At 39.0% G+C, this 26,622-nt stretch overlaps 1 protein-coding gene across 1 annotated transcript in view; it reads right to left on the minus strand.

Moving 5' to 3' along the window:
* Window positions 1-26,622, minus strand: part of TBC1D8B (TBC1 domain family member 8B) — a 105,436-nt gene that overhangs the window by 22,102 nt on the left and 56,712 nt on the right. Inside the window, exons 9-10 of the mRNA XM_090264060.1 lie at window positions 8,375-8,525; window positions 7,673-7,887 (exon numbers count right to left, since the gene is read on the minus strand). Of these exons, the coding sequence (XP_090120186.1) occupies window positions 7,673-7,887; window positions 8,375-8,525 (366 nt within the window). The remainder of the gene's footprint in view (window positions 1-7,672; window positions 7,888-8,374; window positions 8,526-26,622) is intronic.

A 26,622-nucleotide genomic window follows, 5' to 3' on the forward strand; every position in this document is an offset into this window, starting at 1 on the left:
AAAAGGAGGAATTCCCAGAAAGAGTGCTAAAAAGGAGGCAATCAAACTATCAGGCATGGAATTGAAAATAATGATTATAAGGAAGCTGAATGAGCTCAATGAGCTCAAAGAAAACTACAGAGAACTCCAAGATAACTACGAAGAACTCCAGGGAAACTACAAGGAACTTACTGAGAACTACACCAGCATAAAAAAGGACATCCAAACCATTAACAAAAGCCAGGAGCACATGAAAAATTCAATTTATGAATTAAAGAACATGGAAAAAGGAATCAAAAGCAGGCTAGATGAAGTGGAAAATCAGATCAGTCATCTGGAGGACAATGTAGAAAATAATTCCCAGACAGTGCAACAAAATGAAGAAAGACTGAAAAGAATTAAGAAGATTTAAGAGAGCTACAGAACAAACATGACACATAATTATATCCATATCTTAAAAATACCAGAAGGAGAAGAAGAGGAGCAAGGGATAGAAAACCTGTTTGAAAAAGTAATGACAGAAAACTTCCCTAACTTGATGAGAGAAAAAGTCACACAAGTCCCGGAAGCACAGAGGGTCCCGATGAAGATGAACCCAAACAGGCCCACTCCAAGATACATCATAATTAAAATGGCAATATTCAAAGACAAAGAGAGAATCCTAAAAGCAGCAAGAGAGAAGCAGCTGATAACATACAAGAGAGGTCTGATAAGGCTATCATCAGATTTCCCAACAGAAACACTACAAGTCAGATAGGAATCGTCAAAAATATTTCAAGTAATGAAAGGTCTACAACCAAGACTACTCTCCCCAGCAAGGCTCTCATTCAAAATGGAAGATGAAATAAGGAGTTTCTCAGACAAAGGAAGACTAAAAGAATACATCTCCACGAAACCAGCACTGAAAGAGATGCTAAAGGCAATGCTTAAAAAAAAAAAAAAAAAAAAAGAAGAAGAAAAAAAGAGGAAGAGGAACACAGATACAAAGGGAAATGAATAAATACCTGTCAATAATAACCCTAAATATAAATGGATTAAGTGCACCAATCTAAAGATATAGGGTACCTGAATGATTTAGAAAGCATAACCCTTAAAAAAAAACCAAAAATAATTTTAAAAAAAGAAAAAAATAAGAAAGTATGACCCACATATATGATGTCCACAAGAGACTCAACTCAGAACAAAAGGTCTACACAGACTAAAAGTGAGGGGATGGAAAATATTTCAAGTAAATGGACATGAAGAAAAAGCTGGGGTAGCAATACTTTTATCAAACAAAATATATTTCATGACAAAGGCCATAAAAACAGACATGAAAGACATTTCAAAATACTTAAGGAAAGAACCCATCAGGAAGATATAACCCTTGAAAATATATGTGCACCCAACATAGGAGCACCTAAATATATAAGGAAAATCGTGGAAGACTTCAGCAAGGACAGCAACACACTCATAGTAGGGGACTTTAACACCCCATTGTCAACAATGGACAGATCTTCCATGCAAAGAAACACCAAGGATATTGTGGCACTGAACAACATTCCAGTTCAAATGCACTTAATAGATATATACATAAACTTTCACCCCAGAGAAGCAAAATATACATTCCAGTGCACAAGGAACATTTTCAAAGATAGACCACCTGGTAGGACACAAAACAGCCCCAACAAATTCAAGAAAATTGAAATTAATCAAGCATCTTCTCAGATCACAATAGCTTGAAACTAGAAACCAATCTCAAGGAAAAAACTCAAACACATTCAAATTCATGGAGAATGAATAACATGCTATTAAATAATGAATGGGTTAACTATGACATCAAGGAAGAAATAAAAAAGTGTGTGGAAACAAATGAAAATGAACACAAAACAGCCCAAAATCTATGGGGCACAGTAAAGGCAGTCCTGAAAGGGAAGTTCATAGCAATACAGGTCTACCTAAAAATGATAGAAGAATCTCAAATAAACAACTTAACCCTACATCTACAAGAACTAGAGAAACAACAATAAACAAAGTCCAGAATAAGTAGAAGGAATGAAATAATCAAGATCAGAGCAAATTTAAATGACATGGAGATGAAACAAACAATTCAAAATATCAATAAAACCAGGAGCTGGTTCTTTGAAAAGATAAACAAATCAACAATCCTTTAATGAGACTCATCAAGAAAAAAAGAGAGATTACCCAAACAAATAAAATCAGAAACGAAAGAGATATCACAATCGATACCACAGAAATATACAGGATTGTAAGAAATTACTACAAACACTATGTGACAAGAAATTTGACAACCTGGGTGAAATGAAGAAATTTCTGGAAACATATAATCTTCAAAAACTGAGTCAAGAAGAAGCATAAAATCTGAATAAACCAATAACAACTAGTGAAATTGAAGCAGTAATCAAAAAACTCCTGGCACACAAAAGCCCTGGACCAAATGGCTTCACAGGTAAATTTTACAAAACATTTAGGAAAACACTAACTTCTATTCTTCTCAAACTATTGCAAAAATCCAAGAGGAGGGAAGTCTCCCAAACACTTTCTATAAGACCAGTATTACCCTGATTTCAAAACCAGGTCAAGACACAACAAAGAAAACTGCAGGCCAATATCGCTCATGAACATAGATGCTAAAATCACCAACAAAATATTGGCAAACTGGATCCAGCAGCACATTAAAAAGATCATACACCATGATCAAATGGGATTCATCCCAGGGATGCACGATGGTATAATATTCGCAAATCAATAAATGTAATACACCACATAAACAAAATGAAAGACAAAAATCACATGATCATATGAATAGATACTGAAAAAGCATTTGATAAAGTTCAGCAACCATTTATGATAAAAACGTTCAGCAAACTGGGAATAGAAGGAGCATACCTAAACATAATAGAGGCCATATATAAGAAACCTGCAGCCAACATCATACTCAATGGGCAAAAACTAAAAGCTTTTCCCTTAACATCTGGAACAAGATGAGGATGTCCACTCTCTCCACTTCTACTCAACATAGTTTTAAAATTTCTAGACACAGCAATTAGACAAGAAAAAGAAAAGGTATCCTAGGATGAAATAAGGAAGTAAAACTGTCATTACTAGCAGGTGACATGATAGTGTACATAGAAAATCCTATATGTCACCAAAAACCTACTTGACCTAATAAGTGAATTTGGCAAAATAGCAGGGTACAAAATAAATATTAGAAATCGAAGGCATCTGTACACCAACAATGAAATATCAGAGATAGAAACAAGAAAAAAAGATCTCATTTACTATTGCAAGAATAAAATTCAAGTATTTACAAATTAACTTAACCAAGAAAGAAATTAAGGAAGATACAAATAAATGAATGGAAGCATATACCATGTTCATGGATGGGAAGAATTAACATCATCAATATGTCCATATGACCCAAAGCAATTTATAGGTTCAACTCAATCCCTATTAAAATAACAATGACATATGTCACAGACCTAGAACAAGTACTTCAAAAATTTATATGGAACCAAAAATGACCCTAAATAGCCACAGCAATCTTGAGAAAGAAGAACACAGTAAGAGGAATCACAATACCTCATATCAAATTATGTTACAAAGCTACTGTAATCAAAACAGCCTGGTACTGGTGTAAGAACAGACATATAGATCAAAGGAACAGAATAGAGATCTCAGAAATGAACCACCATCCCTATGGTCAATTAATATTTGACAAAAGGTTAAGGAGCATAAAATAGAGTGAAAAGAGCCTCTTCAACAAATGGTGCTGGGAGAACTGGACAGAAACATGCAAAAAAATGAAATGAGAACACCAACTTATTCCATACACCAGAATAAACTCAAGATCGATAAAAGTCTTAAAGGTAAGCCATGACGCCATGATGTCATAAAGGAAAACATAGGCAGAAAAATCTCAGACATCCCATGCAGCACATTTTTGCCAATATAGCTCCTAGGGCAAGGAAAATAAGGGAAAGAATAAACTAATGGGACTACATCAAACTAAAAAGTTTCTGCTCTGCTAAGGAAAACTTCAGCAAGATGAAAAGGGAACCAACTATATGGGAAAACATTTGCCTATGATATCTCGGACAAGGGTTTGATATCTAAAATATGTGAAGAACTTATACAACTCAACACCAAGAAGACAGACAATCCAATTAATAAATGGACAAAGGACCTGAGCAGACACTTCTCCAAGGAGGATAGTCAGAGGGCCATTAGGCATATGAAAGAATGTTCAACACCACTAGCCATCACAGAGATGCAAATTAAAACCACAATGAAATACCACCTCACACTGGTCAGAATGGCCAGCATTAACAAGTCAACAAACAAGTGTTGGAAAGGATGTAGAGAAAAGGAAACCCTAGTGCACTGTTGGTAGGAATGCATACTGATGCCACCATTGCGGAAAACAGTATGGAATTTCCTCGAGAAACTAAAACTAGAACTGCCTTTTGATCCTGCAATTCCACTGCTAGGATTATATGTGAAGAATCCTGAAACACCAATTCAGAAGAACGTATTCACCTCTATGTTCAGAGCAATGCTATTTAAAATAGCCAAATGCTGGAAACAGTGTAAGTGCCTATCTGTAAATGAGTATATCAAAAAACTGTAGTACATTTACACAATGGAATTCTATGTGCAGAAAGAAAGAAGGAACTCCTGTCTTTTGTGACAACATGGATGGAACTGGAGAGTATTATGCTTAGAGAAATAAGCCAGGCAACAACAACAAAAAAATACCATATGATCTCACCTGATACAAGAAACTAATAAGAAAACAAACAAATGAACAAAACTGAAATAGAGGTATGGAAACAAGGAACAGACTGGCAGTGACCAGAGGGGAGGTGGGAGGGGGAAATGGGGAAAAGAAGGGAAGGGTGCAGTTAAGGAATTAGTATAAATGACCCACGAACATTGACGATGGAATGGGGATTTACTGTGGGAAAAGGGGTGATGGCAGGGCAGGGGAGAGCAATGGGGGAGATATGGGACATCTCTAATAGGACAATAAAAAGTGAAAAAAAAAAAAAGAAAACTAAGCCTTTACATGGGATATTTCTATGATGAGTAGAAATTTTGTATTATTGAAGCAACTTTTTTCTTTAATTTTGTGATTTGCAATAGTATATCTGATTACACAAGGCAATTTACTTCTGAGAGTAGTATTGATATATTTAATTGTAATAGTGAGCTTTTATAATTTGTATGCTTTCCAAACTAAATTTACAAACAAAAAAAATTCGAGTAAATGAAGCTGAGAATCAAATTAGTGATTTGGAATAGAAGGAAGCAAAAACACACACACTCAGAACAGAAAAAAGAATACAAAAAATGAGGATAGTGTAAGGACCCTCTGGGACAACTTCAAGCATATCAACGTTCCCATCATGGGGGTGCCAGAAGGAGCAGAGAGAGAACAATGAAAATCTATTTGAAAAAAGAGTGACAGAAAACTTTCCTAACTTGGTGAAGGAAATAGACATACAGGTCCAGAAAGCACAGAGGGTTCCAAACAAAATGAACCCAAAGAGGCCAATGCCAAGACACATTGTAATTAAAATGCCAAAGGTTAAATACAAAGAAAGAATCTTAAGAGCAGCAAGAGAAAAGCAGTTAGTTACCTACAAGGGAGCTCCCATAAGACTGTCAGTTGAGTAATCAACAGAAACTTTGCAGGCCAGAAGGGATTGGCAAGAAATTTTTGAAGTGATGAAAAGCAAGTACCTACCACCAAGATTACTCTACACAGGAAACCTATCATTTAGAACAGGACAGATGATAAGTTTCCCAGACAAGAAAAAGCTTAAAAAGTTCATCACCACCAAACCAGTATCATATGAAATGTTAAAGTGTCTTCTTAGAGAAGAAAAAGGATTAAAAAATATAAACAAAAAACAGGAACATATGCATATATATCAATAATTGATTTTTAAAAACAAAATAAATGAAAAAGAAGAACAGTGTCCAACAGTAGATGAGTAGATAAAACAGCTGTGGTGCATTTGTACAATGATATACTACTTCATTGTAAAAAGGAAAAAAAAATTCCCCCTTGCAATAGCAGGGATGACCCTTGAGAAAATTTTGCTAAGTGTAATAATACCAGTCAGAGAAACACAAGTACCATATGATTTCATCTACATATGGAATTTAATGAACTAACTGAACTGACAAGCAAAGTAGAGATAGATTCATAGATAGAGAGTAGGCTGACAGCTCTTGGGTGGGGTGGTTGGGGGGGTGGAAGGATGGAGCCCCCCCAAACAAGGACTCTTGAACATGCACAACAGTGTGCTGATTGTGGAAGAGGGTGTAGATGGAGGTGGAAGAGTGTATGGGGGGGATAAATAGTGATGGAAAATTTTTTTAAAAAGAAAAAAGAAACACACTCATACATAAAAAGAACATTTTGATGGTTGCCAGACGGGCGGAGTTGTCAGGGTGGGTGAAAAATGTGAAGGGATTAAAAAGAACAACTTGGTTGTTACAGAATAGTCATGGGGATATAAAGTATAGCATTGGGAATATAGTCCATAATACTCTAATAAACATATAGTGTCAGACGGGTGCAAGATTTATCGAGATGATCACTTAGTATGTAAAGTCAGATCACTGGGGTGTATACTAAAAATTAATATAGCAATGTATGTCAACTGTAATTGAAAATTTTTAAAAAATGATTAAGTGAGGGAAAGAAAGAATATAGGTAGAATGATATGTGCACCTTCCAGGCCTAGTCTATAAAATCTCAAACAGTTGTTTGTCCATGCTCTCTCCTTCTTCCCGAGTAGTAATGACAATAAAAGAGCACCCTGGATTCATGTTTTGAGGATGACAGAGCCTGCTGGCAGTCTAAGTCTCTGAATACTTTCATGGAGAACTGCCTACTGACTTAAATACTCACTTTCCTCAGTTTATTCCTTTAAGTTTCATATTTTGAACTATCACTTGTTTGAAATTATATGTGTTAGCAGCCTAGTATACCCTAATAAATATGGTGTGCACCTAAATGATTTTTTCAATGATTATGTAACTGCCTACAAAATAGAATTCAAACTCCTGATGTATCCTGAGTTACCTTACTAATTTTTTTCTCCAACTGCTTTTCTTCATTCACCACACACATCTACGAAACAGAACATGGTCCTATATACATCCCACATTTACCTTTATCTGTATTTGTTTACACTGATCCCTTCAATTGGAATGTTCTTTCATTTCATCTCCATATATCTAGAATTCATAATTTCAAGACTTACAAATGCTACCTTTTCCATGAATCCCTCTGATTCTTCTAGATAAAGATAATATATCCCTATTTTAAATTCTGATGGCACTTTATATTTCTCTAATAATCTACCTTATTAGTTTTTCCTCTATATACTTTTAAGGAGAAGACCCTTATCTGATTCATCTTTATATAGTTTTAGCACTTAGTACAATACAGAGCAGGAATTCAATAAACATTGGTTAAATATAAAAGAAAAGTGAATTAACAAAATGTCAGTCCTCTTAAGTAGTCCTACTGTTAGTTTACTAAGATAAAAAATATCTACCATTACTGCAGTCCAACCTCTGTCTTTATCACAATTTTCAAACTAGTAAAGTTGAATTTGATGTGATTTTTATCATTTGGAACATGTACACAGTTGGGATCAAAACAAAGTCATACCTGGCAGTATCCAATGTTGGGATTCCTGTATGCATAAACAGTGAGTACCCGCCTCAGAGCAGATAAGCCAGTATCACTCTGAAAGGCTGGGTGCTCAGGGAAAGAGCGATGTAAATCACATTCAATTTCTTCAGTAGCCAAATTGCAAGTCCCTAAGGACTGTTCAACCACTTTAGCATAATAACCAGGATTAGCAGCCATGTCATTAACAGCACCTGTAAAGATGACTGCATTAACATTCAAAAGGACAGCAATATAATAAAGCTACTACTTGTATATATACTGATACATGAAGAATTGGAATACTTTCAACTTTACCTTTATGGTCAGGCAATATCTAAGTAAAAACAAAAGAAAACAAAAAGTTTCACACTAAAATCTATAAAATCAGGACACCAATCTTATCCAAAAGAGTAACATTTTCATGAACTGTTTTTCCCCTTAACTTTCCTTTGACACTAGAGATAGAGATCCACCCAACCATAGCTATGACTTGCCTAATAAACTAATCTGCATAGACATTGGATGTGTGGATATATAGGTAAATATGCTTAACTAGTGTGCTCTCTTTGATTAGACTGGACTCATGAGTAAGGCTTTGTTCTAGCCCTCTTTCCAATTATTTTGATTTAGCTTATGCATAACTCCTAGAAGTAGCACGACCAATGTCTGTTAAATAACTAAAGTAAATGAATGTAATACCTGAAAAAAGCATCCAAAGCTTTCCTCTTAAGGTCTCTGGAATCCCTCTTATAACAAGATATCGAGACTTTTTAGTCTGAAACATGCTAACACCACGCCCACATTCTGCAAATAGGATGTTCCATGACTGTCCCTTCATCTTTTCTTTCAACTATAACAACAACAACAACAACAACAAATAACAGCAACTAAACGTAACAAGAAATAAACTTCTTCAGGTAACTTGATAATGTTCTTTACCATGAAACAATACATATGGAAACCAAATCAAGAACATAGAAACTCAACATCAGTATTCAGAGAAGCCAATAGACTACTGTTGTCACAGTCTTTTAAATCCATGGGAGCATAACTTTAATTTACTATTTTAATTCTTAGCTAAATTCATATAGAATTGGAAAAGCATTACAATCATTCTCCCCAAATATTCTTGATTTGAATTATTAGAAATTATGCAGCTAAAACCCAATGTTCACCTTTCATCTTTTGTTATTTTTCTACATTTTCCATGTTTTATTGTTTATGCTACTACGAATGTCCCATTTTCCCCATTCATACTCCTGCACTCAGGTGACCCCCCCACCGCCATATTCACCCCCTACACTGTTGTTCATATATATAGGTCCTTAATGTATGTTCTTTAACTAATACAGTATTCCCTCACTTATCGAGGGTATTATGTTCTAGAACCCCCCGCAAAGTAGGAACCTTACATTTATTCTACACTCTTAAACCTACGTAACTTTAACAACATACGTATACAGTACCGCAAAATACTGCGATATAGCGAAAAATCCACCATAAATAAATAGAATATTTTTTAAAATCCCGCAATACAGTGAGGCCATGATAAGTGAACCACCATATAGAGGGACTACTGTACCTTCACCTTCTTTCAATTACCCCCACCTCACCTCTCCTCTTACAGGTGTCAGTCTATTCCCTGATTCCATGCCTGTGATTCTATTTTGCTCATTATTTTGTTGATTAGATTCCTTTTATAAATAAAATCATGACATTTGTCTCTTATTGACTTATTTTAATTAGCATAATAGTCTCTGGTTCCATCCATGCTGTCACAAAAAAGCAGGAATTCCTTCTTTGTTTCTGCTGTGTAGTATTCCATTGTGTAAATGTACCTGTTTTTTCATTCACTCACTAGTGAATGGCACTTAGATTGTTTACAAATATTGACTATTTAAAAAACCTGAGAGTATAGGAAGATGGCGGAGGAGTGAGGAGAGGCTGTGGTTTCAGGCTCCCGAGACCCGTCTGCAGTTTGGGCTAATTGCAGACAGAACATCTCAGTGAGCAGCTGGACACTGGCAGGAGTCGAGCCAAGGCACTGCTCGATTAGAGAAAATCCATCTGGGAACAACCTGTTTAGGGAGGATAGTGGAGAAAAAGGGGATGAAACGGGATTCCTGACTGGGGTTGCTGCCCGAGCTGTAGCTCGAAGTACACAAAGGCTTTTTGGCAACCACAGGCTACCCGGGAGAGGAGTTGGGAGGAGAGCGGATCTCTGCCCGCTGGCAGAGACGGGACTCGACCAAGTGGCATTGGCGCCGAAGGACAGGAGACAGCGTGCTGCCGGGCAAGTGAGAACATAATTCTCCTTTATATTTTTCTCTAGTGGATGGTGGAGAGGGGAGGAAAGTTTGGGGGTGGTAGGCCATTCTTGAGGAGCGCAGGCGCAGTGGTGTGCTAATCCACTCCCCAACCCTACCCTTGGGTCGCGGGGGCGGGCATAGCGAAGTGCTCTCACTCACTGGCCCAGGTGCGCAGGGCCGTGAGTCCAGGCGTCCCTCAGACACTCCCCAACGGACATAAGATCAGTGCCCCAACGGGCACAGGGAGGGCCCACTGAACACGCAGAGGACTGTGCGCAGATACCCCTAGACAGCTCCCATGGGTGCCGGGCCCCAGGCCGGAAAGCAGACCACTAGCTCAGGCTCTGTTTGTGCCAGCCCAGACGGGTGAGGGAAGGCAGTCGGCTGCGGCTCCGGAACAGTGGGCGGCAGCGACTCACAGACACTCACTTCCACTGAGCACAAGTGTCTGTGGCCCCGCCCTAAGAGGCCAGAGACCAACTCCTGGATCTCGGCTCAGCGGGACTAAGGGCACCTGCACGGGAGCGCAAAAACACCTCAGCCTGGGGAAAATAGGCTCCAATCGCAGGGCAAGCTCTCGGCAGCCCCGCCTGTGCAGGGGCTCGCACGCAAGGACACCTCAACTGGCTCCGGCGGGCAGCAAGGGAGCGTGCTGTACCGGCAACCTTGGGCGCACACCATTGCTGCAAGAAACAAGAACCTCTGAACCACAACACTAGACCAGCTGTGGACGCAGAAAAAGAAGGCAACGCATCAAGGCTAAAACGAACTTCTCCACAAAAGAATTCGAGATAAAGTGGATAGAGTGACTCTCAATCAACAAGCCAGAAGGAATATCCTAACAAAAAAATCTGAAATATAACCAGACAGCATAAACAAATGATATAAAAGGTCCCCCAAGAACATCAGGCTCAGGAGATCAAAGAGACTGCACCACTGAAACCCCCAGATCTACCATAAAAAATCTCATACCACAAAGGTGGGAAGGCAAAGCAGACAAATCCAAGTAACAAAAACAAACAAGAAGAATCCAACATGGTAAGACGCAGAAACAACCTCTCAATGAAAAGAAAAGAGGAATCCCCAGAAAGAGAGGTAGATGGAATAGACATAACCCAAATGTCAGACATGGAATTCAAAACTATGGTGGTGAAGAAGCTCAATATGCTCGAAAACCTCCAAAACAACTATGACAACCTCCAAGGAAGTTACCAGCAGCTCCAAGAAAATTACAGGGAACTTGCAGAGAACTACACCAGCATTAGAAAAGACATAGAAACTATCAACAAGAACCAGGAAGAAATGAAGAATGTAATCTCTGAACTGAAAAACACAGTAGAATCAATCAAAAGCAGACTAAACGAAGCAAAGGATCGCATTAGTGAGTTAGAGGATAATGTAGGTAATAATTCTCAAATGATACAGCAAAATGAAAAAAGATTGAAAAAATATGAACAAGATGTAAGGGAATTACAGGATAGCATTAAAAAGCATAATATCAGGATCATAGGAATAAGAGAGGGAGAAGAAAAGGAGCATGGAATTGAAAAACTGATAGGAAAAATAGTGACAGGAAATTTTCCGAACCTGATGAGAGAAGAAGTTATGCAAGTCCAAGAAGCACTGAGAGTTCCAATCAAGAGGAACCCCCAAAAACCCACTCCAAGGCACATCATAGTTAAAATGGCAACATTCCAAGACAAAGAGAGAATCCCAAAAGCAGCAAGAGAAAAAGAACAAATAACTTACAAGGGAGCTCCAATAAGGCTATCAACCGATTTCTCAACAGAAACATTACAAGCCAGAAGGGAATGGTCAAAAATATTTCAAGCAATGAAAAACAAAGGCCTACAACCAAGAATACTCTACCCAGAAAGGCTCTCACTCAAAATAGAAGGTGAAATAAGGAGTTTCTCAGACAAAGGAAGACTAAAAGAATACATCTCCACAAAACCAGCATTGCAAGAGACGCTAAAGGGAATATTCTAAGAAAAAGGAAGAGAAAAAACAAAAAAAGAGTAGAGGAACAGAGATACAAAAGGGAAATGAATAAATACATGTCAATAATAACGTTAAATGTAAATGGATTAAATGCTCCCATGAAAAGACATAGGGTAACGGAATGGATAAAAAAACAGGACCCACATATTTGCTGTCTACAAGAAACACACCTCAAAACAAAATATTTACATAGACTGAAAGTAAAGGGATATCAAAAAATATTCCAGGCAAATGGACCTGAAAAAAAAGCTGGGGTAGCAGTCCTCATATCAGACAAAATGGATTTCCAAGCAAGGGCAATAAAAAGAGACAAAGAAGGACATTTCATAATACTTAAAGGAACGATTCATCAAGAAGATATAACACTGATAAACATATATGCACCCAACATAGGAGCACCCAAATACATAAAGCAAATACTAGAAGACCACAAGAAGGATATTAATAACAACACACTCATAGTAGGGGACTTCAACACTCCATTATCAACAATAGACAGATCATCCAAGCAAAGAAACACCAAGGATATACAGGCATTGAACAACACACTAAACCACATGGACTTAACTGATATATATAGAACTTTTCACCCCAAAGAAGCAAAATATACATTCTTTTCAAAGGCACATGGGACATTTTCAAAGATAGACCACATAATAGGACACAAAACAAGCCTCAACAAATTCAAGAAAATTGAAACCATATCAAGCATCTTTTCAGACCACAACGCCTTGAAACTAAAAATCAACCTCAGGGAAAAAAATCAAAGACACACAAACTCATGGAGAATGAATAACACGCTCTTAAATAACGAATGGGTTAACAATGACATCAAAGAGGAAATCAAGAAATTTCTAGAAACTAATGACAATGAACACACAACAGCCCAAAACCTATGGGACACAGCAAAAGCATTCCAAAGAGGGAAGTTTATAGCAATACAGGCATGTCTGAAAAGGCTAGAAGAATCTCAAATAAAAAACCTAACCATAAAGCTACAAGAACTAGAACAGCAACAACAAACAAAGCCTAGGGCAAAAACAAGAAAGGAAATCATCAAGATCAAAGCAGAATTAAACGACATAGAAACGAAACGAACAATCCAAAAAATGAACAAAACTAGGAGCTGGTTCTTTGAAAAAATAAACAAAATTGACAAGCCTCTAGCCAGGCTCATTAAGGAAAAAAGAGAGAAGACCCAAATAAACAAAATCAGAAATGAAAGAGGAGAAATCACGACTGATACATCAGATATACAAACAATTATAAGAAATTACTACAAACAACTCTATGGCAAGAAATTTGACAACCTAGTAGAAATGGACAGATTTCTAGAAACATATTACCCTCCCAAACTGAATCAAGAAGAAGTAGAAAGTCTCAACAGACCAATAACAAAGAAGAAAATTGAAACAGTAATCAAAAATGTTCCTGCACACAAAAGCCCTGGACCGGATGGCTTCACATGTGAATTTTACAAAACATTTAGGGAAGAACTAACGCCTACCCTCCTCAAAATATTACAAAAATCCAAGAAGAGGGGAAAATCCCAAACTCTTTCTATGAAGCCAGTATTACCCTAATCCCAAAACCAGGTCAAGACACAGCAAAGAAAGAAAGCTACAGGCCAATATCACTGATGAACATAGATGCTAAAATCCTCAATAAAATTTTGGCAAACAGGATCCAACAATACATCAAAAAGGTCATACACCATAATCAAGTGGGATTCATCCCAGGGATGCAAGGATGGTTTAATATTCGCAAATCAATCAATATAATACATCACCTAAACAAAATGAAAGACAAAAATCACATGATCATATCTATAGATGCAGAAAAAGCATTTGATAAAGTAGAACACCCATTTATGTTGAAAACACTCAGCAAAATGGGAATAGAGGAAGCATACCTTAACATAGTTAAGGCTATATATGAGAAGCCTGAAGCCAACATCATACTCAATGGGCAAAAACTGAGAGCATTCCCCCTGAACTCAGGAACTAGACAAGGCTGTCAACTCTCCCCACTTCTATTCAACATAGTGTTGGAAGTCCTAGCCACAGCAAGCAGACAAGACAAAGAAATAAAAGGCATCCAAATTGGGAAAGAAGAAGTAAAACTATCACTGTTTGCAGACGACATGATAATATACCTAGAAAACCCTATAAACTCCACTAAAAGACTACTTGATATAATAAGTGGATCTGGCAAAATAGCAGGGTACAAAATAAATATCCAGAAATCTAAGGCATTTCTGTACACCAACAATAAAATATCAGAGACAGAGGCAAAAAAGAAAATACCATTTACTATAGCAACAAGAAAAATAAAGTACCTAGGAGTAAACTTAACCAAAGAGATAAGAGACCTGTACACTGAAAATTATGCAACATTGAAGAAAGAAATTAAGGAAGATACAAATAAATGGAGGCAAATACCATGTTCTTGCATGGGAAGAATCAACATCATCAAAATGGCCATACTACCCAAAGCAATTTACAAATTCAATGCAATCCCTATTAAAATACCAATGATATATTTCACTGACCCAGAACAAATCCTCCAAAAATTCATATGGAACCAAAAAAGACCCCGAATAGCAAAAGCAATCTTGAAACAGGAGAACACAGCAGGAGGAATTACGATACCAGATATCAAACAATACTACAAAGCCACTGTGATCAAAACAGTCTGGTACTGGCATAAGAACAGACATATAGATCAGTGGAACAGAATTGAAAGCCCAGAAATAAACCCAGGCCTCTATGGTCAACTAATCTTTGATAAAGGAGGAAGGAACATAAAATGGAGTGAGAAGAGCCTCTTTAACAAATGGTGCTGGGAGAACTGGACAGGGACGTGCAAAAAAATGAAACTAGACCACCAACTTTCACCACACACGAGAATAAACTCAAGATGGATTAAAGACTTAAATGTAAGCCGTGATACCATAAAAGTCCTAGAGGAAAACATAGGCAGGCAAATTTCAGATATCACACGTAATAATATCTTCACCGATACATCTCCTAAGGCAAGAGAAATAAAGGAAAAAATAAACAAATGGGACTACATCAAACTAAAAAGTTTCTGCTCATCAAAAGAAAACATCAGCAAGATGAAAAGGAAACCAACCATATGGGAAAACATATTTGCCAATGATATCACAGACAGGGGACTGATCTCCAAAATATATAAAGAGCTTATACAACTCAACATCAAGAAAACAAACAACCCAATTAAAAAATGGGCAAAGGACCTGAACAAACACTACTCCAAAGAGGACATACAGAAGGTCCGTAGGCACATGAAAAAAATGCTCAACATCATTGGCCATCAGAGAGATGCAAGTAAAAACCACAATGAGATACCACCTTACACCTGTCAGAATGGCCATCAACAAATTAACAAACAAGAAATGCTGGCAAGGATGTGGAGAAATGGGAACCCTACTGCACTGTTGGTGGGAATGCAGACTGGTACAGCCACTATGGAAAACAGTATGGAATTACCTCAAAAAACTAAAAATGGAACTGCCATTTGAACCAGTGATTCCACTGCTAGGATTATACCCGAAAAATCCTAAAACCCTAATTCAAAAGAACTTATGCACCGCTATGTTCATAGCAGCCCTGTTTACAATAGCTAAGTGCTGGAAACAGCCTAAGTGCCCATCTGTAGATGAGTGGATCAAAAAACGGAGGTACATCTACACAATGGAATACTATGTAGCAGAAAGAAAGAAGGAACTCCTGCCATTTGCGACAACATGGATGGAACTAGAGAGAATTATGCTTAGTGAAATAAGCCTGGCAAAGAAAGCAAAATACCATATGATATCACCCAATACAGGAAACTAAAGAGCAACACAAACAAACGAACTAAATAGGCAAAGACTAGAATAGTAGTCAGTAGGGGGGAGGGGGGAGGGAGAGAAGGGGGATAAGTAAGGGAAGGGTCTAGTCAAGGAATGTGTATGAATGACTCATGGATATGGACAACGGGGAGGGATATAATTGTGGGAGAAGGTATGGGCTGGGAGGGGGGAGCAATGGGGGAAAATGGGACAACTGTAATTGAATAACCAAAAAAAAAAAAAAAAATCTCTGCTATGAACACCGGTATGCATAAATTCATCGAAGTGGTGTCTTGTGATTGTTAGAGTATATTCCCAGCAGTGGAACACTGGATCAAAAGGCAGTTCATTTTTAGTTTTTTGAGGACAGTTCATACTGTTTTGCACAGTGGCTGCAGCAGTGTACATTCCCATTAACAGTTCAATAGGGTTCCCTTTTCTCCATATCCTCATCAACACTTGTTGTTTGATCTATTAATGATGGCCATTTTGGCAGGTGTAAGGTGGTATCTCATTATGGTTTTAATTTGCATCTCTGTGTTGGATAGCGATGTTGAGCATCTTTTCATATGTCTATAGACCTGTGGTTCTCAACCGTCCTAATGCCGCAACCCTTTAATACAGTTCCTCATGTTGTTGTGACCCCCAACCATAAATTATTTTTGTTGCTATCTCATAACTGTAATTTTGCTACTGTTATAATAATGTAAATATCTGATATGCAGGATGTATTTTCATTGTTACCAATTGAACATAATTAAAGCATAGTGATTAATCACTAAAATAATATGTAATTATATATGTGTTTTCCCATGGTCTTAGGTGACCCCTGTGAAAGGGCCGTTTGACCCCCCAAAGGGGTCGCAACCCACAGGTTGAGAACCGCCGCTATAGACTATCAGTTATGTCTGCCTTGGAAAAGTGTTTATTCAGGCCCTTTGTTCATTTTTTTAATTGGATTTTTTGTCTTCCTGGTATTGAGTTGTATGAATTCTCCATATATCTTGGAGATTAAACCCTGTCTGATGTGTCATTGACAAATGTTTTCCCATACAGTAATTTGGTTCCCTTTTTATTTTGATGATGGCTTCTTTAGCCATGCAGAAGCTTTTTAATTTGATGTAGTCCCATTTGTTTATTTTTCCCTTTATTTCCCTTGCCCTGGGAGATATATTAGCAAAAATATTGCTACGTGAGATACCTGAGATTTTACTGCCTGTTTTTCTATAGGATTTTTATAGTATCCTGACATATTTGTATTATATTCATTCTGAATTTATTCTGGTGTATGGTGTGAGCTGATGGTCTAGTTTCATTTCATTGCACATACCAATCCAGTTCTCCCAATACCATTTATTGAAGAAACTATTTTTACTACTTTGCTTGTTCATGCCCTCTGGGTCAAGTAATAATTAACCATAAAGACATGGGTTCATTTCTGGGCTCTCTATTCTTTTTCATTTATCTATGGGTCCATTCTTTTGTCAGTACCAGACTGTTTTGATTACTGTGGCCTTGTAATATATTGTAGTTTGATATCAGGAATTGTAATTCCCCCCAACTTTGTTCTTCTTTCTCAAGTTTGCTGAGGGTATTCGGGGTCTATTTTGTTTCCATATAAATTTTGGAATATTTGTTCTAGATCTGTGAATTATGTCATTGGTATTTTAATAGGAATTACATTGAATCTATAGATTTTTTTAAATGTTTTTTATTGATTATATTGTTACAACAGTTCTAATTTTCTCCCCCTTGCTCCCCTCCACCCAGCACCCCCCTCCCCCAGCAATTTCCCCCAAGTCCATACCCCTGGTTCGTAAAAATTAACTATCCCCCGCCTCAAATATTAGGACCCTTTATAATCTTGTAAAGGACAATGGGCGAAGGTCTCAAGCTCCTCTAGCTGCTTCAAGCTGGACATAGTCATCGTCCTACCTACCCTTGGGTCCAGAAAACCCTAATAAGAGTGGGGGTGTGGAGGGGAGGGTGGCCTTCCCACATGGGGAAGGATCGTGCAGACTCCAGGTCAGTTGGCTGTCTCCAGTCAACGGCGTGCTTGGTTTAACAGGCTGGTGTCCTTGTTGTGTTCTGGGGGCAACAGATTTGGTGAAAAGGGTTAAAAGACATCATTCAATCCATAACTACTAGATGACAAATAGATTTTTGGGGGTAGTATGGACATTTTTATGAGGTTAATTTTCCAACGAATGAACAGGATATACCCTTCCATTTGTATCTTCCTCAATTTCTTTCTTCAGTGTTCTATAGTTTTCTGAGCATAGTGCTTCTATTTCCTTGTTTAAATTTATTCCTAGGTACTTTATTATTTTCTTGTTGCTATAGTAAACGGGATTTTTTTTCTTAGATTCTCTTCCTGATAGTTCACTGCTATTATTAAAAAATTCCATCAATTCCTAAATATTGACTTTGCATCCCACTATTTTGACAAATTCACTTATTAGGTTGAGTAGTTTTTTGGTGGAGCCTCTAGGGTTCTCTATGTACACTATCATGTCATCTGCAAATAATGACAGTTTTATATCCTCCCTTCCAATTAGAATGCCTTTTATGTTTTTCTTGTCTGATCGCTGTGGCTAGGACTTCCAGTACTATGTTGAAAAAGAGTGGTGAAAGCAGACACCTTTGTCTTGTTCCTCATAATAAGGGAAATTTTTAGTATTTATTCATTGTAATGCTGGCAGTACCTTTTCCTTATATGGCCTTTAATACATTGAGACATGCCTTCTTTATTACCACTTCGCTCTTTTTATCATAAATGTCTGATGGATTTTATCAAGTACTTTTTCTGCATCTATTGACATGATCATGTGGTTTTTGTCTTTCGTTTTGTTTATGTGATGCATCACATTATTGATTTCCAATTATTGTAACATCCTTACATCCCCAGATCACCTGATCATGGTGTATGGTCTTTTTTTAAAAACTAAAGGAAGGAAAACTCTGACTCTAAAAAACCTCCGCTGCCTTGCGGCATACCTCTTCAGGGGAAAGGCTAAGGGAGTAAACTCCGACAGAAAATCCGGAGCCGGAGTCCCTAAGGCGGTTTGACGTTGTAGTCAACACCGGCAACTCCTGCGGCGCACCTGAAGCCAAGCTGTATTGACTCCGTCTTTCCCTTGGACCCTTCAGCTGCGAAGAGAGGGGGGGTCTGCTGCATGGGCAACAGCAGACCCTCCATATCACCCTGCCCAGGCTCTGTAGCTTCAGCTTCACTGGAGAGGACACTCCAGCGTCATCGCAAGATGTCGATTCAACACGGGAGGAGACAGATACCGTGTCACTCCTGAGTCGGACTGCACAGCCATTTTCGGCGGTGCAGATAGACTCTTAAGAAGCTACACCATCGTCTCTCGAGATGGACGGCTGCCGACGACGACAATTTATTTATTCGTTTACTTATTTATTTAATTTTTTCTAGAGAAAGGAGAAAAGAGAAAGAGAGGGAGAGAAACATCACTGTGTGGTTGCCTCTCACTTGCGCCCCCAACTGGGGACCTGACGTGCAACCTAGTCATGTGCCCTGACTGGGAATTGGACCAGCGACACTTAGTTCGCAGGCCAACGCTCAATCCACTGAGCCACAGTAACCAGGTTTGATCTTTTTAATGGATCTGGTTTGCTAATACTTTGTTGAGGATTTGAGCATCTGCATTCATGAGAAATATTGGCCTGTCATTTTCTGTCTTTCTTGTGTCTTTACCTGGTTTTGGTTTTAGGATAATAGTGGCCTTGTACTAAGAGTTTGGTAGTCTTTCCTATTCTTGATTTTCTGAGAACAGTTTGAGAAGGATAGGTGTCAGTTCTTTGGATGTTTGTTAAAAGTGGCCTGTGAAGCCACCTAGTCCAGGGTTTTTCTGATTAATACTTCAATTTCACTAGGTCTTATCAGTCTACCCAGGTTTTCTGCTTCTTCCTGATTCACTTTTGAAGGATTGTATGTTTCTAGAAATGTATCCATTCCACCCAGGTTTTCCAATCTCTTGGCATATAGTTGTTCATAGTAATTTCTTCCAATCCTTTGTAATTCTATGGTACCAGTTGTTAATTCTTCTCTCTCATTTCTGATTTTATTTGGGACATCCCTCTTTTTTTTTTTTTTTTTTTGATGAACCTGGTTAACGATTTGTCAATTTTGTTTATTCTTTAAAAAAACCAGCTCCTGGATTCATTGATCCTCTGAATTTTTTTTTTTTAAGTCTAGCATTCTGCTCTCATCTTGATTATTTCCTTCCTTGTGCTCATTCTGAGGCTTATTTATTGTTGTTCCTCTAGAACTTTTACATGTAGGGTTGTTGTTTATTTGAGATTTGTCTATTCTTTCGGTAGGCCTGTATTGCTATGAACTTCCCACTCAGGACTGCCTTTGCTGTGCCCCATAGATTTTGGATACTTGTGTGCTCATTTTCATTTAATTCCAGAAACTTTTTTTCTTCCTTGATCTCATTGCTAACCCACTCATTATTTAATAAATGTTATTCAACCTCCGTGTATTTGGATGTTTTGAGTTTTTTTCTTAAGGTTGGTTTCTAGTTCAGGCCATTGTGATTCAATAGGATGCTTAATATAGTTTCATTTTTTCTGAATTTGTTAAGGCTTGCTTTGTGTCCTACCATGTGGTCTATCTCTGAAAATTGTCTATGTGTGCTTGAGAAGAATGTATATTTTACTTCTTTGGAGTGAAACTTTCTGTAAATATTAAGTAATTCCACTTAATCTGGAGTGTCATTTAATGTTTCTATATCCTGATTTCTTGTCTGGATATTCTGTCCATTGTTGACACTTGGGTGTTAAAACCCCCTCAAATGACTGTATTGCTATTTTTCTCCTGAAGTCCTCCAATATTTTTTAAATATCTTTAGGTGTGCCTATATTTGATACATATATGCTTACAAGAGTTATATCGTAGTGTTGGACTACTCCCTTAAGTATTTGGAAGTGAGCTTTTTGTTTCTTCTCATGGCCTTTGTTTTGAAGTCTATTTAAAATTTTTTTAAATATATTTTATTGATTATGCTGTTACAGTTGTCCCAATTTCTTCTCCCTTTGCTCCCCTCCACCCAGTGCCTCCCTTCCCTCCAGCAGTCCCACTCCCCTTAGTTCATGTCCATAGATCAAGCATATTAGTTCTTTGTTCTTTGGTTTCACCCTTTCCTATATTATTCTTAACATCCCTCTTTCTATTTTGTATCTACCAATTATGCTTCTTAATCTCGGCACCATTTCCCCATTTATCCCCCTCCCCCCTCCCAGCTGATATGTCTCCAAATGATCCCCATACCTATGATTCTGTTCCTATTCTGGCTGTTTGCTTAGTTTGTGTTTCTATTTTTTTAGGCTATGTTGTTGATAGTTGTGAGTTTGTTATTTTAATGTCCACCATTTTGATCCCTTTTCTTAAACAAGTCCCTTTAACACTTCATATAATAATGTCCTGGTGGTGACGAACTCCTTTAGCTTTACCTTGTCTGGGAAGCACTTTATCTGACCTGCCATTCTAAATGACAGCTTTGCTGGATAGTGATGTTGGTTGTAGGTCCTTCCTTTTCATCACTTTGAATACTTCTTGTCAGCCCCTTCTTGCCTGCATAGTTTCTTTTGAGAAGTCAGCTGACAGTCTTATGGGAACCCGTTTGTAGCTAACCCTCTTCTTTTTTCTTGCTGCTTTTAAGGTTCTCTATTTATCTTTAACCTTTGGCATTTTAATTATGATGTGTCTTGGTGTGGTTGTCTTTGGGTACAACTTGTTTGAGACTCTCTCTGCTTCCTGGACTTACATGTCTACTTCTTTCGCCAAATTTGGGAAGTTTTCCTTCATTATTTTTCACATAAGTTTTCAATTTCTTGCTCTCTCTCTTCTCCTTCTGGCACCCCTATGATTCGGGTGTTGGCATGTTTAAAGTTGTTCCGGAGGCTCCTAAGGCTCTCTTCTTTTCAGTTCTTGTTTCTTCATTCTGTACTGTTTGTTTATTTCTTTCTTACATTCCAAGTCACTGATCTAAACCCCCGTTTCCTTCCCTTCACCATTGGTTTCGTGTGGGTTTCCTTCATTTCACTTAATTTAGCTTTCACTTCTTCCCTTATGCATTTGCCATACTCAAGCACCTCTCAAGTCTGTGAGCATCTTTATCACCAGTGTTTTGAACTCTGCATCGGCTAGATTTGCTATATCCTCATCGCTTAGTTCTCCCACTGGAACCTTGATCTGCCCCCCCTTTTGGGCCATGCTTCTCTGTCTCCTCAACTTGAGAGCCTCTTGTGTTTGCCTTTTTGTTTTAGCTAGAGCTGTTGCACCTGTTATCTGGCAAGGGGAGGAGTCTTAGGTATTAGTATGGTGCAACCCGTTTCAATACATTGTGGCACTGTATGTGGGGGAATGGTCAGAGAGGCAACAATGTCACTTGCTCAGCACTCGCCCTTTTTTAAGGTACTTCTCCCACTTCCCGTATGGGACTGGCACCTCTCTAGCTGTTCCCTAGGTTGTGCTGCCCATAGCGGGTGGGTTTGCGGACATTCTAGGACCGTGGGGTCCTTCTAAACAAACAGATTCTGCTGAGGGGCATGCAGTTTCTCCCCCTGTCCCAACCTCCACTGGTTTCACAATCAGAAGCAATAACACTTAATTTTCCTAGGTATTGGAACTGTTAGCTGCACAGTTTGGTCTGGTTCTGGAAGCCCTCCCCAGGTGTCCCTCCCTACATTTTAAAATCTGTGACTGCACTTTCCACTGGCCTGCCACAGCCTCTATTGCAGCTGCTGCCACTCACACAGCACCCTCTTTGTCCCAGCTCCACCCTCCTACCTCTCTGAAAGAGTATTTCTTCTTTATAACTTTGTTGGACTTCCATGCAGCTTGATTTTACGGAAGTTCTGGTTATCTCCAGTTTTAAGGTAGTTTTATTCCTTCTTAGTTGTGGAGAAAGATGCAGTGTGTCTACTTACACCTCTATTTTGACAAAAAGTCCTCTGAAGTCCATTTTGTCTGATATCAATATTGCTACCCCAGCTTTTTTTCATGCCCCTTTGGTAGGAATTTTTTTTCCCCATCCTTTCATTTTCAACCTTTGTAGATCTTTTATTCTAAGGTGGGTCTATTGTACACAGCATATATGTAGGTTGTGTTTTTTTATCCATTCAGTTAACCTATGCTTTTTGATTGGTGGATTTAATCCATTTACATTTAAAGTTACCATTGATAGGTATTTATTCATTGCTATTTTTTCCTTTATACCTGTGTTCCTCTATTTCTTCATCTTTTTAAAAGAGTCCCTTTAGTATCTTTTGCAATGCAGGCTTGGCTGAGATATACTCTTTTAACCTTCTTTTGTCTGGGTAGCTCTTTATTTAGCCTTCCATTTTAAATGAGAACCTTGCTGGATAGAGTAGTCTTGGCTGCAGATCCTTGGTTTTCATTACTTGGAATATTTTGTGCGAACTCTTTCTGATTCTAGTGTTTCTGTTGATAAATTATCTGATACCCTTATCAGAGCTCCCTTGTATGTTACTAGCTGTTTCTCCCTTGTTGCTTTAACTTTTACCATTTTGATTGTAATATGTCTTGGAGTGGGCTTCTTCAGGTTAATCTTGATTGGGACTCTCTGTGCTTCCTCAACTTACATCACTCTTTCCCTCATCAAGTTAAGGAAGTCTTCTATCACTAGTTTTTATTTTATTTTAAAATATTTTATTTATTTACTTTTAGAGAGGGGGAAGGAGAAATAGGGAGACATACATCAATTTGTAGCCTCTTGCATGCCCCCAGCTGGCAACCTTACCCACAACGCAGGCTTGTGCCCTCACTGGTAATTGAACCAGCACCTTTCAGTTCACAGGCCAGCACTCCACCCACTGAACCTCTCCAGCCAGGACTCTGTCACTATTTTTTCTAACAGGTTTTCTATCCCTTACTCTGCTCATTCTAGTATCCCTATGACGTGAATATTGTTTCATGTTTTCCCAATACTCCCTTAAACTATGTTCGTTCTTGATCCTTTTTTCATTTTGTTGCTCTCACACAGTGTTTTTTCCTACCTTGTCTTCCAACTGGCTGATTTGATTCTCTACTTCATCTAGTATTCTTTTAATTTCTTCTAGTGTAGTCTTCATTTCAGATATTGCATTCTTCATTTCAAACTCATTCTTATTCAAGGTTTATGTCCTTTTTCACGCTGATGTAGTTCTCACTACATTCCTTGAGAATTCCTATAACCATTAGTTTGAACTCTATGTCTGATAAATTCCTTGCCTCGATTTCACTAAGCTCTTTTTCTGGAAATTCCTCCGTTTCTCTTTTTTGCAGGTTTGTCTTCCCAATTTAGTTGTGTATGTGTCTGTTTCTATGTATTAGATTGATGTGCTTTGACTCTCTGTCTTGTGAAGTGACCTTGTGTGTTAAGAGTCTTGTGGGACCCTATAGTGCAGACTCCTTGATCTCCTGATCTGGATGCTCCAGGAATGCCCTTTATGTGGGTTATGCAGACTCTTCTCTTGTATTTGGGTCCTGATTGTTGTTGGCCCATTTGTTGGTAGGAACTCCCTTCTGGCTTGCGAGGAGACCTAAATTACACTACATGTTGTACACTGCAGTCTAGGTGCAAGCAGAACAAAGCAAAATAACACAGAACAATATCAAAACAAGCAACTCCCCTAATCATAACAGCAATATCAACAACGAGAGCAAATAATAATAAAAGCAGAAAGAGAAATGAAATATTAGAGAAAGGGAAAAAGGGAAAAGAATATGAAAAGACTAAAGGAAAGAAAAGTAATTATGTAAGAAAAAGGGGAAGAGAACTAATACTAGTAAAGAACTTAAAGAGAAAAACCAAGTAAAAGGAACACAGAAAAAGTAACAAAAATAATCAAAGAAGTATAGAATTTCCTCACAAAACTAAATATAGAACTGCCTTTTGATCCAGTGATTCCACTGCTGGGATTATATCTGAAGAATCCTGAAACCCAATTCAAAAGAACCTATATATCTCTATGTTAATAGCAGCATTGCTTATAATAGCCAGGTACAAGAAACAGTCTAAGTACCCATTGGTGGATGAGTGAATCAAAAAACTGTGGTACATTTCACAATGGAATACTATGCAGTGGAAAGAACTACATTTTGTGACATCATGGATGGAATTGGAGAGTATTATGCTTATTCAAATAAACCAGGTGGCAAAAGACAAATACCATATAATCTCACCTATAACAGGAAACTAATGAACAAAACAAACAAATGAGAAAAACAGAACCAGAGGCATGGAAATAAGGAACAGAATGACAGCAAACAGAAGTTAGGGGGTGGGGATAAGTGGGGAAAGATGGGGAAGGGTCTAGTTAAGGGAGAGGTATAAATGACCCATAGACATGGAAAACAGGGTGGGGACTGACTGTGGGAGAGTGGTGTGGGCAGGGCGGGGGAGATCAACAGAGAAAAACTGAGTCAACTGTAATGGAACAATAAAAAAGAAAGAGAAAAAATGAGGAAAAGAAACACAGAAAAGGTAACAAAATTAATAAAAGGAGGGAAGGAAGAAGGGAACAATGGGGGAATGAAAGAAGAGAGGAGAGAGAGGGAAGATGGCAGCGGAGTAGGGGAAGTGTTCTCTGCTTGCTCCTGTTACAGAGAGACTTCAGGAGTGAATGCGGAGAGGAGTGACTGAGTGAGTGTGGATCTTGGATAACGTGAGCAGACAGGGGAGCGTAGGAGCAGCGTGGAGGGGGGTGGAGGGGTTTACCAAGCACTACAGGCTGAGACATTCCAGGACCCTACCACACCCAAGGGCTCATTAGTTGAGAGCTGCTTGGAGGCTCCCCCTGCTAGGGTTGCACCGACAAGTGAAGTCTCGTAGGGAGTTAGGAAGAGGATTTGGCTGAAAAAGCCAGAGGCGTGGGAGAACAGTGAACAAACAGGATGGGGAGAAACTGTGTGACCTGAGTCTAGAGGGAAACCTCCTCAGCTGCAACCTCCGACCGAAAGCTCGGCATTCGGGGTGTGCGCAGCACTCACACTAGGGCCCTACAGAACAAAGGGACAGTTCTGGGACAAGGAGACAGGCCCGCTCAAAAAAGCCGCTGCAGAACTAGGGACCGAGGGAGAGATACTGAGCAGGAGAGCACTGCATGCCCCCAGCACCTTGAGCGATCACGCTAGAATCATACAGAACAAAGGGTCGGGTTTAGGGAAGGAGAGAGGTAGGGCGTGCAGGGCGTGTAAGCAGGAAAGCGAACAGAGGCTGTGGCTCAGCAGTGGAGATGGCTTGGGTGTGGGGAGAAGGGCCCACGGGGAAAGGCCACTGCTGAGCTCCAGACTGGTGGAGAGCTCCTAGGTAGGAGAGCGCCACATTGACTGACCACACTAGAGTCCTGCAGAACAAAGGGACAGTGCTGGGGCCGGGAGGGAGGTAAGGCCCGCAGGCCTATAGACGGGGAAGCGAGCGGAAGCTGTAGCTTGGAATAGAGAAAGTTTTGGGGCAAGGAGAAGAACCCACGTGGGAAAGCCGCTGCAGAGCTCTAGACTGGGGGAGAGGTCCTGGGCAGGAGAGCGCCACTGGGCCCGGCGCTTTGACCGACTGCGCCGAGTCCTGCAGAACAAAGGGATGGTCTTGGGACAGAGTGAGGTAACATGCGCAGACATATAGACAGGGAAGCGAGCCAAAACTGTAGCCCGGGAATAGAGACACAATTGGGGGCAGGGCGGGGATTGCTGGCAGGCGCAGGCTGGTCCAATGGTGGGAAGGCATAGCTGGACAAGCCTGAGGAGGGCT

This window comes from Furipterus horrens, unplaced genomic scaffold (assembly GCF_987537825.1).
Source record: "Furipterus horrens unplaced genomic scaffold, mFurHor1.1.pri manual_scaffold_17, whole genome shotgun sequence".
NCBI lineage: Eukaryota > Metazoa > Chordata > Mammalia > Chiroptera > Furipteridae > Furipterus > Furipterus horrens.